At 38.7% G+C, this 12,420-nt stretch overlaps 3 protein-coding genes across 8 annotated transcripts in view; 2 read left to right on the top strand and 1 right to left on the bottom strand.

The window, feature by feature from the left end:
- The first annotated feature begins 1,857 nt into the window (after positions 1-1,857).
- Sec23 (transport protein Sec23) lies at positions 1,858-7,780 on the top strand. Of its 4 annotated transcripts, none has more exons than XM_077443621.1 (11): positions 1,858-2,335; positions 2,481-2,736; positions 2,814-3,405; positions 3,477-3,619; positions 4,368-4,780; positions 5,106-5,257; positions 5,337-5,511; positions 5,588-5,743; positions 5,818-5,883; positions 6,147-6,167; positions 7,016-7,780. In XM_077443621.1, the coding sequence occupies exons 1-11, from the start codon at positions 2,057-2,059 to the stop codon at positions 7,103-7,105; spliced, it is 2,343 nt and encodes a 780-aa protein (XP_077299747.1). In that variant the 5' UTR covers positions 1,858-2,056; the 3' UTR covers positions 7,106-7,780. The 4 variants fall into 4 exon arrangements, with proteins under 4 accessions (XP_077299747.1, XP_077299749.1, XP_077299748.1 ...); XM_077443623.1 differs by lacking the exons at positions 6,147-6,167; positions 7,016-7,780 and adding exons at positions 6,790-6,797; positions 6,918-6,921 and having other exon boundaries at positions 1,864-2,335; XM_077443622.1 differs by lacking the exon at positions 6,147-6,167 and having other exon boundaries at positions 1,864-2,335.
- elm (calcineurin like EF-hand protein 1 elm) lies at positions 7,446-9,360 on the bottom strand. Its single transcript, XM_077443633.1, has 4 exons — positions 9,206-9,360; positions 8,579-8,842; positions 8,406-8,499; positions 7,446-8,328 (listed from the first exon to the last, which is right to left on the bottom strand). Exons 1-4 carry the CDS (start codon positions 9,270-9,272, stop codon positions 8,184-8,186), a joined length of 570 nt encoding a protein of 189 aa, XP_077299759.1. The 5' UTR covers positions 9,273-9,360; the 3' UTR covers positions 7,446-8,183.
- A 1,041-nt stretch (positions 9,361-10,401) lies between these two features.
- Positions 10,402-12,420, top strand: part of lobo (coiled-coil domain-containing protein lost boys) — a 108,570-nt gene continuing 106,551 nt past the window's right edge. Inside the window, exons 1-3 of one of the 3 annotated variants that reach the window (XM_077443617.1) lie at positions 10,424-11,434; positions 11,820-12,203; positions 12,273-12,398. In XM_077443617.1, coding sequence (XP_077299743.1) covers positions 11,871-12,203; positions 12,273-12,398 — 459 coding nt within the window. In that variant the 5' untranslated portion in view covers positions 10,424-11,434; positions 11,820-11,870. Of the gene's footprint in view, positions 12,204-12,272; positions 12,399-12,420 lie in introns of all 3 variants that reach the window. The other 2 variants (XM_077443618.1, XM_077443619.1) reach the window with 2 other exon arrangements.

Raw genomic sequence — 12,420 nt, 5'->3', positions numbered from 1 at the left:
GCGATAGACTCGATGTCGGTTTAAAATTTTCACCTTCCACACTCGAATCGTCTGAAGATCATGAAATAACGAAATTTATATCATAATACCTCGTATTTTAATTATTTTTCAAGTTCAAAATTATGCCTTCCTTTTACGCCATTTGTTACAAAAAACTTTAAATTTCTCTCTTCGTCTATGGGGTCAAGATTTAAATTACTCGCTTCATCTACATCAATCCATATCCAATTCCCATATAGCCACCTGAGGTGGTTATTATTTGGGAACTGGATACGAAAAATTGGTTCGGTGATTACTGGTCACAAAATACTCGTCACAAAGTCACTAAAATCTCTATAACGGAACATCTGGCAGCCGGAAAGTCCATCATACTAACGATAACTTTCACACTAACGAGAACTTGAATGCCAAATATTGTGTATTCGCGATTTTCATGGCAAAAATTGTCTTTGTGACCACCGCAATGTGAAGAATAGTCCAATTACCCAAAAAATATTGTGAGTAATATTGTTAGTGTCGACGGCCCCAATTAACAAGAACGTCCACGTTTAATTGACGAATATTATCTGTTTTACGACAGAAAAGAATGAAAACGTTCCGATCAATTTTCATTCAACTGTGAACGTCGATAAAAAATTATTATTCTAATGAATTCAATACTCATTTCACATTCATCTTATTTGTTTTTATGAAATTCAATAAATATCGTCCAAATTGTACACACCTCCAAATATTTATAATTCCAGTTATTTTAATTGCAACATCATTATGTAATTAAATTTTGTTGAAAAATATCAACTTTGTTATTTTTCGCTTTATTTATTTATATATTATCTTAGCTATCAAGCTAATTTAAAAATACATCTTAATTACTTAATTCTAAAATTTATAATTAACTTATATGTACTGTCCCTCACAGAAGTGTCTCTTCGCACCTCACAAGAATACATTCATGGTCTGATAGCAGACCTGATGCACTCAAGGAGGTAAAAAAAAAAAAAAAAATTATACATGAGTACACCCCTGTGAAAAACACCCCCAGCTGTCTTTTTTTTTCTTAATCTACTTACAACTAGTTTGTCCTTATTTCTTATATAAAAACTATGTTTATTTCTATTCCTAATTATATAATCATCAAAGTACTTAAGCAATAACTTATGATCTAACTTATAAACAAAAAACAATGTACTAATATTTAGACTAATTCTAATACTCATCCATCCTAATTCATCTAACATACTCTTAAATCTACTCACATTCAAAATACCTCTCATAGCTTTATTCTGTATTTTTTGCATTTACGAAATAAATAGTTTGGTGATTATTCGGCACAAAGCGATCTCGTCACTAAAATCACGAACACGAAATTTTTCGAGCGGATATTTCCCCGAATAAAATAAGATTTTTCACAGCGATTGATATACTTTTTTATAAGGCATAATTTCGCATTTGTTATGGTATGTATTTATTTCGGACGATAATTGAAAATCTCAAATACGAAACATTTGGCACCTGAAAATGTCATCCATCGAATTATTCACCTGAACTATCTATATCAAGAATTCGAATGCCAAATATTTCGTATTCGCGATTTTCAATTATCGTCCGAAATAAATACATACCATAACAAATGCGAAATTATGCCTTATAAAAAAGTATCTTATTTTATTCGGGGAAATTTCCGCTCGAAAAATTAATAATAAAAATTAAGTAAAAAGGATTCATTTCAAACGTCAAATGAATGATAAATAAGTTGTTTTGATAAAACGAAAGACAGTTTTTGAGCGAATTAAGTTGAAGGACGATGACGAATGGCAATTTGAAGACGGTTGAACGTCGTTAAGGGTCGTTGGCTGCAGTGCGGCCACGTAGCCGCGACTCAGGTTGGCGTCTTGTCGTTTGACAGGTGAGCGACGTGTCGACGTGAACGACGAGTGGAAGTCGGAGTCGGAGTCGGTGTCGGAGTCGGCGCGAGGTTCGGCAGCTCGGAGTGGCGTCGGGCCGCTGCCAGCACCGCTCGCCGTGTGAGGAGTGTGGAGTGGAGTGGAGTGGAGTCATGTCCACGTACGAGGAGTTCATCCAGCAGCAGGAGGAGCGCGATGGCGTGCGCTGCACCTGGAACGTGTGGGCGATGGCGCGGGGCGACGCGGCCCGCCTGGTGGTGCCGCTGTCCGTGCTGTACGCGCCCGGCCGCTCCCGCCCCGACTTGCCGCCCCTGCAGTACGCGCCTGTTCTCTGCGCCCGCCCCAACTGCCGCGCCGCCCTCTCGCCGCACGCCCAGGTCGACTACAGGGCCAAGCTCTGGGTCTGCAACTTCTGCTTCCAGAGGAACCCGGTAACCTTACTTTTACTTACGTCTACCCTCTTACCCTCAGTCTCATTCAATTTCAACACTATCGACAAACACGATTACAGATTATCGTTTTACATTACACTACTAATGGAAAATAACTGCTAAATATGTATTTTTGCTATTTTAGTTTCCACCTCAATATGGAGCCATATCGGAACAGCACCAACCCGCCGAGCTCATTCCTAATTTCTCCACTATTGAATACATTCTTCCTAGAACGCAAATCATGCCACCGATATTTCTCCTAGTAGTCGACACGTGCTTAGACGAAGAAGAATTGGGCGCACTGAAAGACTCGTTACAGATGTCTCTCAGTCTCATGCCGCCGAACGCCTTAATCGGGCTGATAACTTTCGGCCGAATGGTCCAAGTCCACGAATTAGGCTAGTATTACAACGACTTGCATATGAAAACTGTTCGAATTCCGTACGATATTTGACATTGTTGTATTCGCTTTTAGGCATGGAAGGCATATCTAAGAGTTTCGTCTTCAAAGGTACGAAAGACTTGACGGCTAAACAGATCCAAGAGCAACTGGGAATCGGGCGAGTCAACCAGGGCACTAATCAACAACCGCAGCAGCCGGCTAGGGGTCCACAAGGAGCCCCCGTTCCGCAACAACCGGCCCATCGCTTCTTGCAACCGGTCCGACAGTGCGACATGGCACTCACGGACATGATCGGCGAATTGGGACGAGATCCCTGGCCCGTCGGTGTCGGTAAACGACCGCTCAGGTGCAGCGGCGTCGCTCTGAGCCTCGCCGTGGGCTTGTTGGAAGTCACGTATCCGAATACGGGCGCTCGCATCATGATGTTCCTCGGCGGACCGTGCTCTCAAGGGCCCGGTCAAGTCGTCAACGACGAACTGAAGCAGCCCATCAGATCGCATCACGACATCCACAAGGACAACGCCAAGTATATGAAGAAGGCCGTCAAGCATTATGACGCTCTAGCCCTCAGATCGGCCACCAACGGCCACGCTGTCGATATTTACTCGTGCGCTCTCGATCAGACCGGTCTGTTGGAAATGAAGCAGTGCTGCAATTCGACCGGGTTAGGAATCGTTCTGTACTGTTTATGCGTGCTTAAATGTTTTTATTTGTAGTCATTTTTGTTGTTTTCAGAGGGCACATGGTAATGGGCGACTCTTTCAATTCGTCGCTGTTTAAACAGACGTTCCAACGAGTGTTCGCCAAGGACGAAAAGGGAGATTATAAAATGGCGTTCAACGGAGTGTTAGAAGTCAAGTGTTCGCGAGAGTTGAAAGGTGTGTAAATATAATCATTTCGAGACATTTCCTTCATCGATGTATGGAGGAAAAAGCCCCTCGAATGTTAGTATCTTAGATAAAGGCCAAAATTGAATCGTAGCTTATATCAGGTATATTGATTTTGTAAGAAGCCTTTTTTACAAGGTTTTACTTGGTTTCATTTGTGTCTACGCTGTTTATACATTTATAAAATCTCTCTGTAGTACTCTTAGTTATGTGACGAACTGTTCAATCAGACATGTTCTTCAGGTCGTCCATAAACCCACACATTTGTCGTTGATACCTTATTTTTAAAACATATTCTTCTCTTTCATTGACGTTTTGATGCTGTGTAGAAAGATTCAGAAAATTAATACATTTAATACTCTCATCTTTATAGCTCTTGTTATCTTTCTATTGTGTCTTATTTTAATTTTTCCATTGCAGACTATATCATGATAGTTTATTTTTTAGTTTATGCTATGCAGTCTCTTCTATTTTTCACCAAAAAATACTCTAAATATTTTAACCATCACTATTCTATTATTAACATTCTCTACTTACATGTGCTAAAAGATAAGTGTAAGTAGCATCAAAAAACAGAATTCGCTTTATAATAATGTGAGGAATTGAGCCCCAATGTAGAAAGCGATACATAATGAATCAGTAAGACGAAAGTTCTACTTCCATTTGTTTAATATTAAGCTGCTAGTAACTTGGTCACACCCATGAAAATACTTATTGTGTATTTTTATTATGATTTTAGTGTCAGGAGGCATCGGCTCGTGCGTATCGCTCAACGTAAAAGGTCCGTGCGTTTCCGACCAAGAGATGGGAATGGGCAACACTTGTCAGTGGAAAATATGCACCTTCACGCCCAACTCCACCATCGCGTTGTTCTTCGACGTAGTGAATCAGCAGTCGACTCCCGTGCCTCAAGGAGGCAGGGGCTGTATACAATTCATCACACAGTATCAGCATTCTAGCGGGCAGAAACGCATTCGCGTCACAACGATAGCACGGAACTGGGGTGATGCTACCGTGAATCTTCATCACATCAGTGCCGGCTTCGATCAAGAGGCCGCCGCCGTAGTGATGGCCCGTTTGGTCGTCTATCGAGCTGAGCAGGAGGACGGACCTGATGTTTTGCGTTGGGTCGATAGAATGCTCATTCGATTGGTAATGATATGTGTGGTGCAGAATTGGCTGATGCGTTATATTGTGTTCTCCTGTCTGTGGGGTTGGAAATTGGAGTTACTCTACGTTGCTGATTTGTTTGTCATGAGTCGCTTAAAAAACACGATCTGGTCTTGAAATTGTCCTTAGGATGCTTCTTTACGAATGGAAATGAATCGAAATAACCTCAAATCTTTTGCTTTAACATTATTATTTAAATAGAATTCTACCGAATGTTGTTTTTTTAGACGGGAGAAAATTCTAAAGTGTCAGTCTAGCCTTAAAAACTTTTAAAAGGTGAAAGTGTTAATCTAATTTATTCTTACAGTGCCAGAAGTTTGGCGAATATGCCAAGGACGATCCAAACAGTTTCCGACTGTCGGAAAACTTCAGTCTCTATCCCCAATTTATGTATCATCTTCGCCGATCGCAATTCCTACAAGTATTCAATAATTCCCCGGACGAAACTAGTTTTTACAGGTAAATTCGGTTCGTCATACAAATCTAAGATGTTAATATTGATATAAATTTACTTCACGGAGAAATTTCATGCACACAGACACATGCTGATGAGGGAAGACCTGACGCAATCACTCATCATGATTCAGCCGATACTGTACGCGTACAGTTTCAACGGGCCACCCGAACCCGTACTCTTGGACACGAGCTCCATTCAACCGGATCGTATCCTGCTGATGGACACGTTCTTCCAGATTTTGATATTCCACGGAGAGGTGACCTTGACGGGTTTTAATTACATAATCGCCGGATTTTTCGTTTGCTTAGTTCGGTTCGTTTTTCTGTTATTAGACTATCGCTCAGTGGCGAGCTCTTCGCTATCAGGACATGCCCGAGTACGAGAGCTTCAAGCAGTTGTTGCAAGCGCCCGTCGACGACGCTCAAGAGATCCTCCAGACCCGTTTCCCGATGCCTCGATATATAGACACCGAACAGGGCGGGTCGCAGGTGTGTTTCTTTACTCGGGTTTGATTTATTATATAATGTTTGTTTATTTAAATGTTCTTTTTACTCTTTTGTAGGCTCGTTTCCTTCTATCTAAAGTGAATCCGTCGCAGACGCACAATAATATGTACGCGTATGGAGGGGTAAGATTCGCATTTTTGCTCTGTAATCTTAATAATAATATCGTCAAAACTTGAAATTGTGTACAATGTTCACGCATGAATTTTGTCCGAATTAATTTTCATTTTTTAAATCATGTGTGTTTAATTTTTATATTAATAGCATCGCTTGAATCTGCCGATGTGTATAACACTTCATTTTATCGATTTGCAATGTATTTTTAAACATTTTTCGCATTAAATTCATATATTTTGTATTTTTTTTTATGATGCTGTGTTTCGTCCAGATGATGCCGGTTCCGAGTGGGGTAGAGTTTTTTATATTATTATTTATTTTTTATAAATATGCTTTTTATTTATTTATATTAAATTTTCGGGCGTTCTCATTATGTGGAGGTTATATTTTTTTTTTTTTTTGTGGGTATTTCTGTTTTCATTTGAGGCACTTGTGGAGCTGTTATTCTTTCCATTTTGGGAATATACAACACTGGTGATGTAGATTTTAATGTGTTCATATGAATTTCAATTCATCCGTCAGTGTATTATCTTATTATTCAATTAACTTTCTATCGATGTTATGCAGTATTCATACTAATAAATATTCATTTTTGAAAAATAACAATTTTTAGGTATGCACCGAATGTCTTCTTTGAAGCCACACTTTAATCTCATGAATAATACATTAACAATCATTCATCATAATACTATATAAAGCTCGACCTTTATAATGTGTAATGGAATCGTATTAATCTTATATATTAACTAAAGGCGGATCCAACAGTTACTTTGGAAATTTATCAAACAAAACAAATATTTACGAGTGAATCTTTTTTGTATATGATAATTAAATCGTTCGTATGACTCTTTACAAACTATTCAGCCTGAAGATTTCCAATGTTCACTTATCAATGATGTTTTATTTAAGAAAAGCTTCCAATGTAACCATTAGATCATTTGTTGGATATACATATGCAAGTTAAGTCTATCCCATTTTAAATCAGGTTTTAATTTGGACTTTGCCTAGTTTTGTACATATGTATTGTTAACGAAGTGTCGAGCTGACAAATAACCGTGCCTTCTAACACCAACTAACGTTTTGGGCATTTAAATGTTTTATTTAAAAAAATTACTCATTATTGTATAATTCGGTTTTTAGGATGGTGGTGCTCCCGTTTTGACAGATGATGTATCTTTACAAGTTTTCATGGAGCATTTGAAGAAGTTGGCAGTTTCGTCTACTGCCTAAGATGCGAATATATATAGATAAATATATAATCTATTCCAAAATATTAGGAAAAAATTATTTTTATATTTTATTTTAAATTATATAGAATGTGTGAAATGTTTCATTTTTTTTTAAGTGTAAATGTGGAAGGCGAGAGTGGCAATATTTAATTTTTTTTTTGGAGATTATATTGTATTACTTTGAATTTTATTATTTTTACTTTGGCATTTCTTATTTAATTCGATGATGATTTTTAATTCTAAAATATTGTTGATTATTTCCTAATAAATTAAATAAAAATTGAATTTTGATACAATCCGAACATCAAAGGGCAGTTTTGAAATGTAATAAAATCACATGTAACATCCCAATATTTATATATTTATTTCAAAGACTTGTAGACCTCCACTCTAACTGTAAAATTAAACACACTATAATAAAAATATTTAGATCTAAATGTGTTTTCTAGAGTTAGTGTTCAAAGTGCAGTTTAAAATATGTAATCAGTCTATAACGGCCACATCACATCGTTACGAATCCGAAAACACTTTGAAAAATTACTCAAGATAACAAAACTAGATCTGAATGAATAAAAATTATGCATAAATATTGGTAACTGCAATACAATTGTATATAATAAATTGGTAAAATCAAAAACGAAAAATAAATTTTTGACAATCTTCACACTTGATATTCATTTAATCGATTTTATTCCGTCCGCTCAAATACTTATGCAAATCTTGAAACACGTTAATACGTCTACATTTGGAATGTATAATGTCGTAATAACCGTGTAACGGAAGTTGACTCTCAAATATTCATATCATATTCATCATTGGCGATGCATTCTACATATAATTAAAAATATGTATGTTACAAGAAAGCACATTTCAAATCTGACGTTAAAAAATATATACAATTTAATCTTTTGCAATAAATGGAATGAAAAAATATATATATGTATAAATAACTCATTATTAACATTTGGCAAGAAATTTACGTGCCGTAAATTCAATTTGACAAAACAATTATAAACTAACTCATCAATTAATGGTGTTAGTAAGTAGTGCTTATTTTTAGTGTTAGAAAACCATCAATTTCAATTCAAGAATCGTATGGACATTTTCTGCTCGACGTCTGTCCTTTCGAGCGCCCTGCAAAACTCCTCAAAAGATATCATCTGATCGTTGTTTGTATCGGCTTCCAATATAGTCCGCTCGGCAATACTGCTCAGTTGCTCTTCACTGCAATACGAAATTAAACATTACCATACAAATGTTTATGCATGAACGATAATCTGTTCCATATGATGTATGACTACCTTATATTAGCGCCGACCATCATATGCAAAATAGCCAAGAGTTCATCGCGCGAAATCATATCGTCGTTGTCGAGATCGTACATTTTAAAAGCGACTGAAATTAATATGTAATTACACGATAAGGCAAATTTCACAATGAAAAACAACACATTGTATATCAGATTGTGACCCACATTTCAGCTTCTCCTCGCGGCTGTTCAGTTTGTTATCTTTGTTTGTTTTGATCGGCCTGAAGTGAGCGAGCACTTGCATGAATTGTAAAAAGTTGACTCTGTCGTCGTGACTGCCGTCGAAAAACGCATGCACTATCCTGTCGCCGAGCGGATTGATCGCCAATTCTGGTATCCTCAAGAAATCTTCTCTGGAGAGAGTGCCGCAGTCGCCTCTATCCAACGACGTGAACCGGGAATACAAACGCTCTATTTGGTTCGGCGTAACTGCAAATTAAATTCAATATTCAAATTAGAGTACATCAAATTTGGTGCATGCAATTGTCTATATACGGTGTTAAGCCTGGATTTATATATCGAATGAAAATATTGAACTTTGAAACCTGTTTGATAAACACATTAAAATATGCTACAGTGGACAAAAATATGATTTTTATACATATAGTTGTTTTAAACATTAAACATTCGCTTCACATACATTACGTGAAACCTGTTCGCGTTTGACCCGAACAAATGTCCTCTAGTACGAGCATTATAAGCGAGGTCAACTACCACATTTGGTTATACGCTCGTTGAATTAGATTTTTAGTATTATTTTTGGCAGTGTTATTGCCAATGAAGTAATCTTACAGCCTGTTTCTTCCTGGATCTGGGCGATTTCTTCTTCCCGAAGGAGCAATGACGATTTGTTACCCATGACTACTTAGCTGAGACGTCACGAGACAAACACTGCTGCCACTCGCCACTCGAGAACTGTCAATGTAGCTTAGTGTTGCCACACTAAATATTTCACATAAGCACTTACTTGTTGGCCATAAAACTGGTTCGGTGACTACATCCCAAATGTGTATCACTGCCAGGATAACCGCTGCTACGTAAACCACTCGCGTGGATTTCCTATCGCACGAAAATTCGTGGCACAGAATAATTGCCGTACAGAAAACTGCCCAAATATTGCTCAGCAAATCCTTTTTTCACGAGATTTTTATTATTATCGACTAGACATGAACTTTGCATAGTACGTGAGTAATGGCTCGTGAGAATTCATGGTGGGGGTCTGCAGAGATTGATCGGGCTGTAGTATCTCGTTGACCATACCGGCGATTAAAAGAAAACAAAAATAGCATGCATATGTACTATACTGGGAGGCTGCAGCCCGGAGCCTATGCCGACGAAAAAATAGCGTGAATTTGTACTGTACTGGATCCACATGGTCTGCAGCCTCGCAGCCCATATGGACGAGCCACCACTGGTACGAAATCCTATGTCGGTTATCCTGGTAGCGATTCACATTTGGGATGTAACCAGTGGCGGCTCGTGAGAATTCATAGAGGGGGGGCTGCAGAGATTAATTGGGATGTAATAGCTCGTTGAGCATACCGGTGATCAAATGCAGACAAAAATAGCATGCATATCTACTATACTGGGAGGCAGTGCCGGCTTTACACCCAATGACGCCCTCGGGCAATTTTTTCTCAACACCCTTAGAAAAAACTTTCGCCTTTGGCGCTCTAATCTACAATTTTGTATGGCTTTTGGCGCTCTAATTTTAAATTTTAAAGCGACTTTGGCCCCTCGTGCGGCGCTCTAACTTATTTGGTGCCCTCGGGCGCCGCCTGACCCAGCCCCCCCCCTAAAACCGGCACTACTGGGAGGTCTGCAGCCTGCAGCCCATATGGACGACAAAAATAGCATGCATTTGTACTATATTGGGAGGGCTGTAGCCCCGCAGCCCATATAGATGAGCCTTCACTGGATGTAACCCGTTTATCCATAAAACTAACTGATTTTTTTTTTATATATTTACAAACCTTCTCATAATGTTTGTACGATAGCTTCAGGAGCTGTATGTGTGTGTGTAAATGCTGGGTGACCAGTGGCTGTGTATGTGTGTCGTCGTCTCTGTGTGTGTTCAGCTCGCTCTGGAGCACGTGCTGGAACAGGGCGGGGTGGGGAATTAGAAACGTCAGCTCGGGTTTATCCTCGTTTATTAAGGAATAGATGGCGAGCCGGGGAGTTTGCCGGCGCCTCTCGCCTGTGCCCCTTTATGGCGGGGGCTGTGGATGAGTACTGGCTGGCTGGCTGCAGCTGGTCACTGGTCACTGGTCACTGGTCAGGCAAGGTAGACCAGCCACCAGCCACGCCAGTACCGTCTCGGCCAGCGGATGGCGGGCGTCAGTTTGACAGATGAGCGCGCCTCGTAAACATGAGTGCGCGCCCGTAAGAGCCCAAAAAACGGCCATGTGGGTTTTTGGCTCGGACAATGTTGTCAGTCAGTATTATAACAATTTCAAATCTGACTCAAATCAATATTAGACTTATGTTAAATATTTGTGGGGTTACCGTACATTTTGTATAAAATAATTGTCTAATGCGCTAACACGCTCCGTCTCTCTTTCTCCCCTTGGAATCGTATATCGTAGAAAGATACGGAGCTTGATGAGTGTTTACGAAGTACTCACTCGGCTCCACAACCACTCAACCAGTTCAGTGCAGCTTACATTAAACAGGTCATTTTACCAGCAACCCGGTTGAGCAGATATATCGCTCTAGATATTGGAGACGTTGCCAACATATTAGTGCGAGCCACAGGAGAAAACCAATCAGGATATGTTCAATACGTCATTTTTGATAGTAAATAATTTGTATTTAGGAGAGTTTTAAATTTGTATTTGAATGTATAATGTTTGAGTAAGCGGTCGAGAAAGAAAAGTGTAAAGAGAGAAAGTAGTGAAAACTGTAGTCGAGTCATTGTGGGCTGTAGGGTGTCGAGAGGGCTGGAGGAACATTATGGAAGTCAGATGGGACAGTCACAACCCTGAGACACGAGGAAAGTGACCGGAAAGAAGAAAGGTTTGAGTAAGAGAAGTTCCATAGATATCGGCCAGAACAAAAATAAATTAGCCACTTACAACCTTTTGTGCCTTCAATGGTGTTCACTACTTATGGTTCACTACTTATTGATAACGTTTTTCATAATAAGTTTTATAATTGATAAGCTAATTTTTATTTAAATTTAACTATGCCGTACAGGGAACGATTGTTGTAATTTTTTTAATTGTAGCTTATAAATAAATGAGGAAAAATAAGCATGTTATATGATGAGTAATGTACTATTTTGAGCACTCCATTCATATTTGTAAACAATGTGTTTTTATATGAAAATATTCCAATTTCTGTAGTTGAATATGATCAAGTTTCTTACCTTGCTACCATGTTTGAAATTTTCAATTGTTTATCCTAGTAACAAACAACAAATCAGATTGATGGTGAAAGCACATCAAAATATTGAAATATGTCAAATTCAGAGTGCAATTATTATTCAGAAACTGCTGTAAACGATGATACGAATACGAAAATACTCGGGAAACGAGATATTTCAGCTGAAATAAACGTGGAAACTCTATGTGAGGTCGTTCAAGAATTGGGCATAATACCTCTATCATGGCCGAACGTATCGGAACCTGAATTCGAAGGACGGACCTGTTTTCCAGAGTCTTATTACAAAAACAGTAACAAAGAGAAATTGCTGCTGACATACGCTGAAAATTTTAGACAACAATTTGATTTGAAATATCTGGATAGGAAACCTCTTTTGTTGCAAGCACGCAATGAATGCGGACTTCAGGTAACGAAAATTGAAGCTCATATCAAATTTATTATAAGTAGTGGTATTAATTTTACTGTTTTTAACTAGAAAATGGTTTGTACTACGATCAGACCAACCCGTATACCTTATCCGGAACTCCTGGAGTGGCGAGGATGTGCAGCTCTCGTGGCAGATTATTTGATCTATGAACCACTCGCCAAGCCGATACTCGCAGTGAGTAAATTTTGCACCACAC

Source organism: Arctopsyche grandis, chromosome 13 (assembly GCF_051622035.1).
Source record: "Arctopsyche grandis isolate Sample6627 chromosome 13, ASM5162203v2, whole genome shotgun sequence".
NCBI classification, from domain to species: domain Eukaryota; kingdom Metazoa; phylum Arthropoda; class Insecta; order Trichoptera; family Hydropsychidae; genus Arctopsyche; species Arctopsyche grandis.
This window is presented reverse-complemented; position numbering and strand designations above follow the sequence as displayed.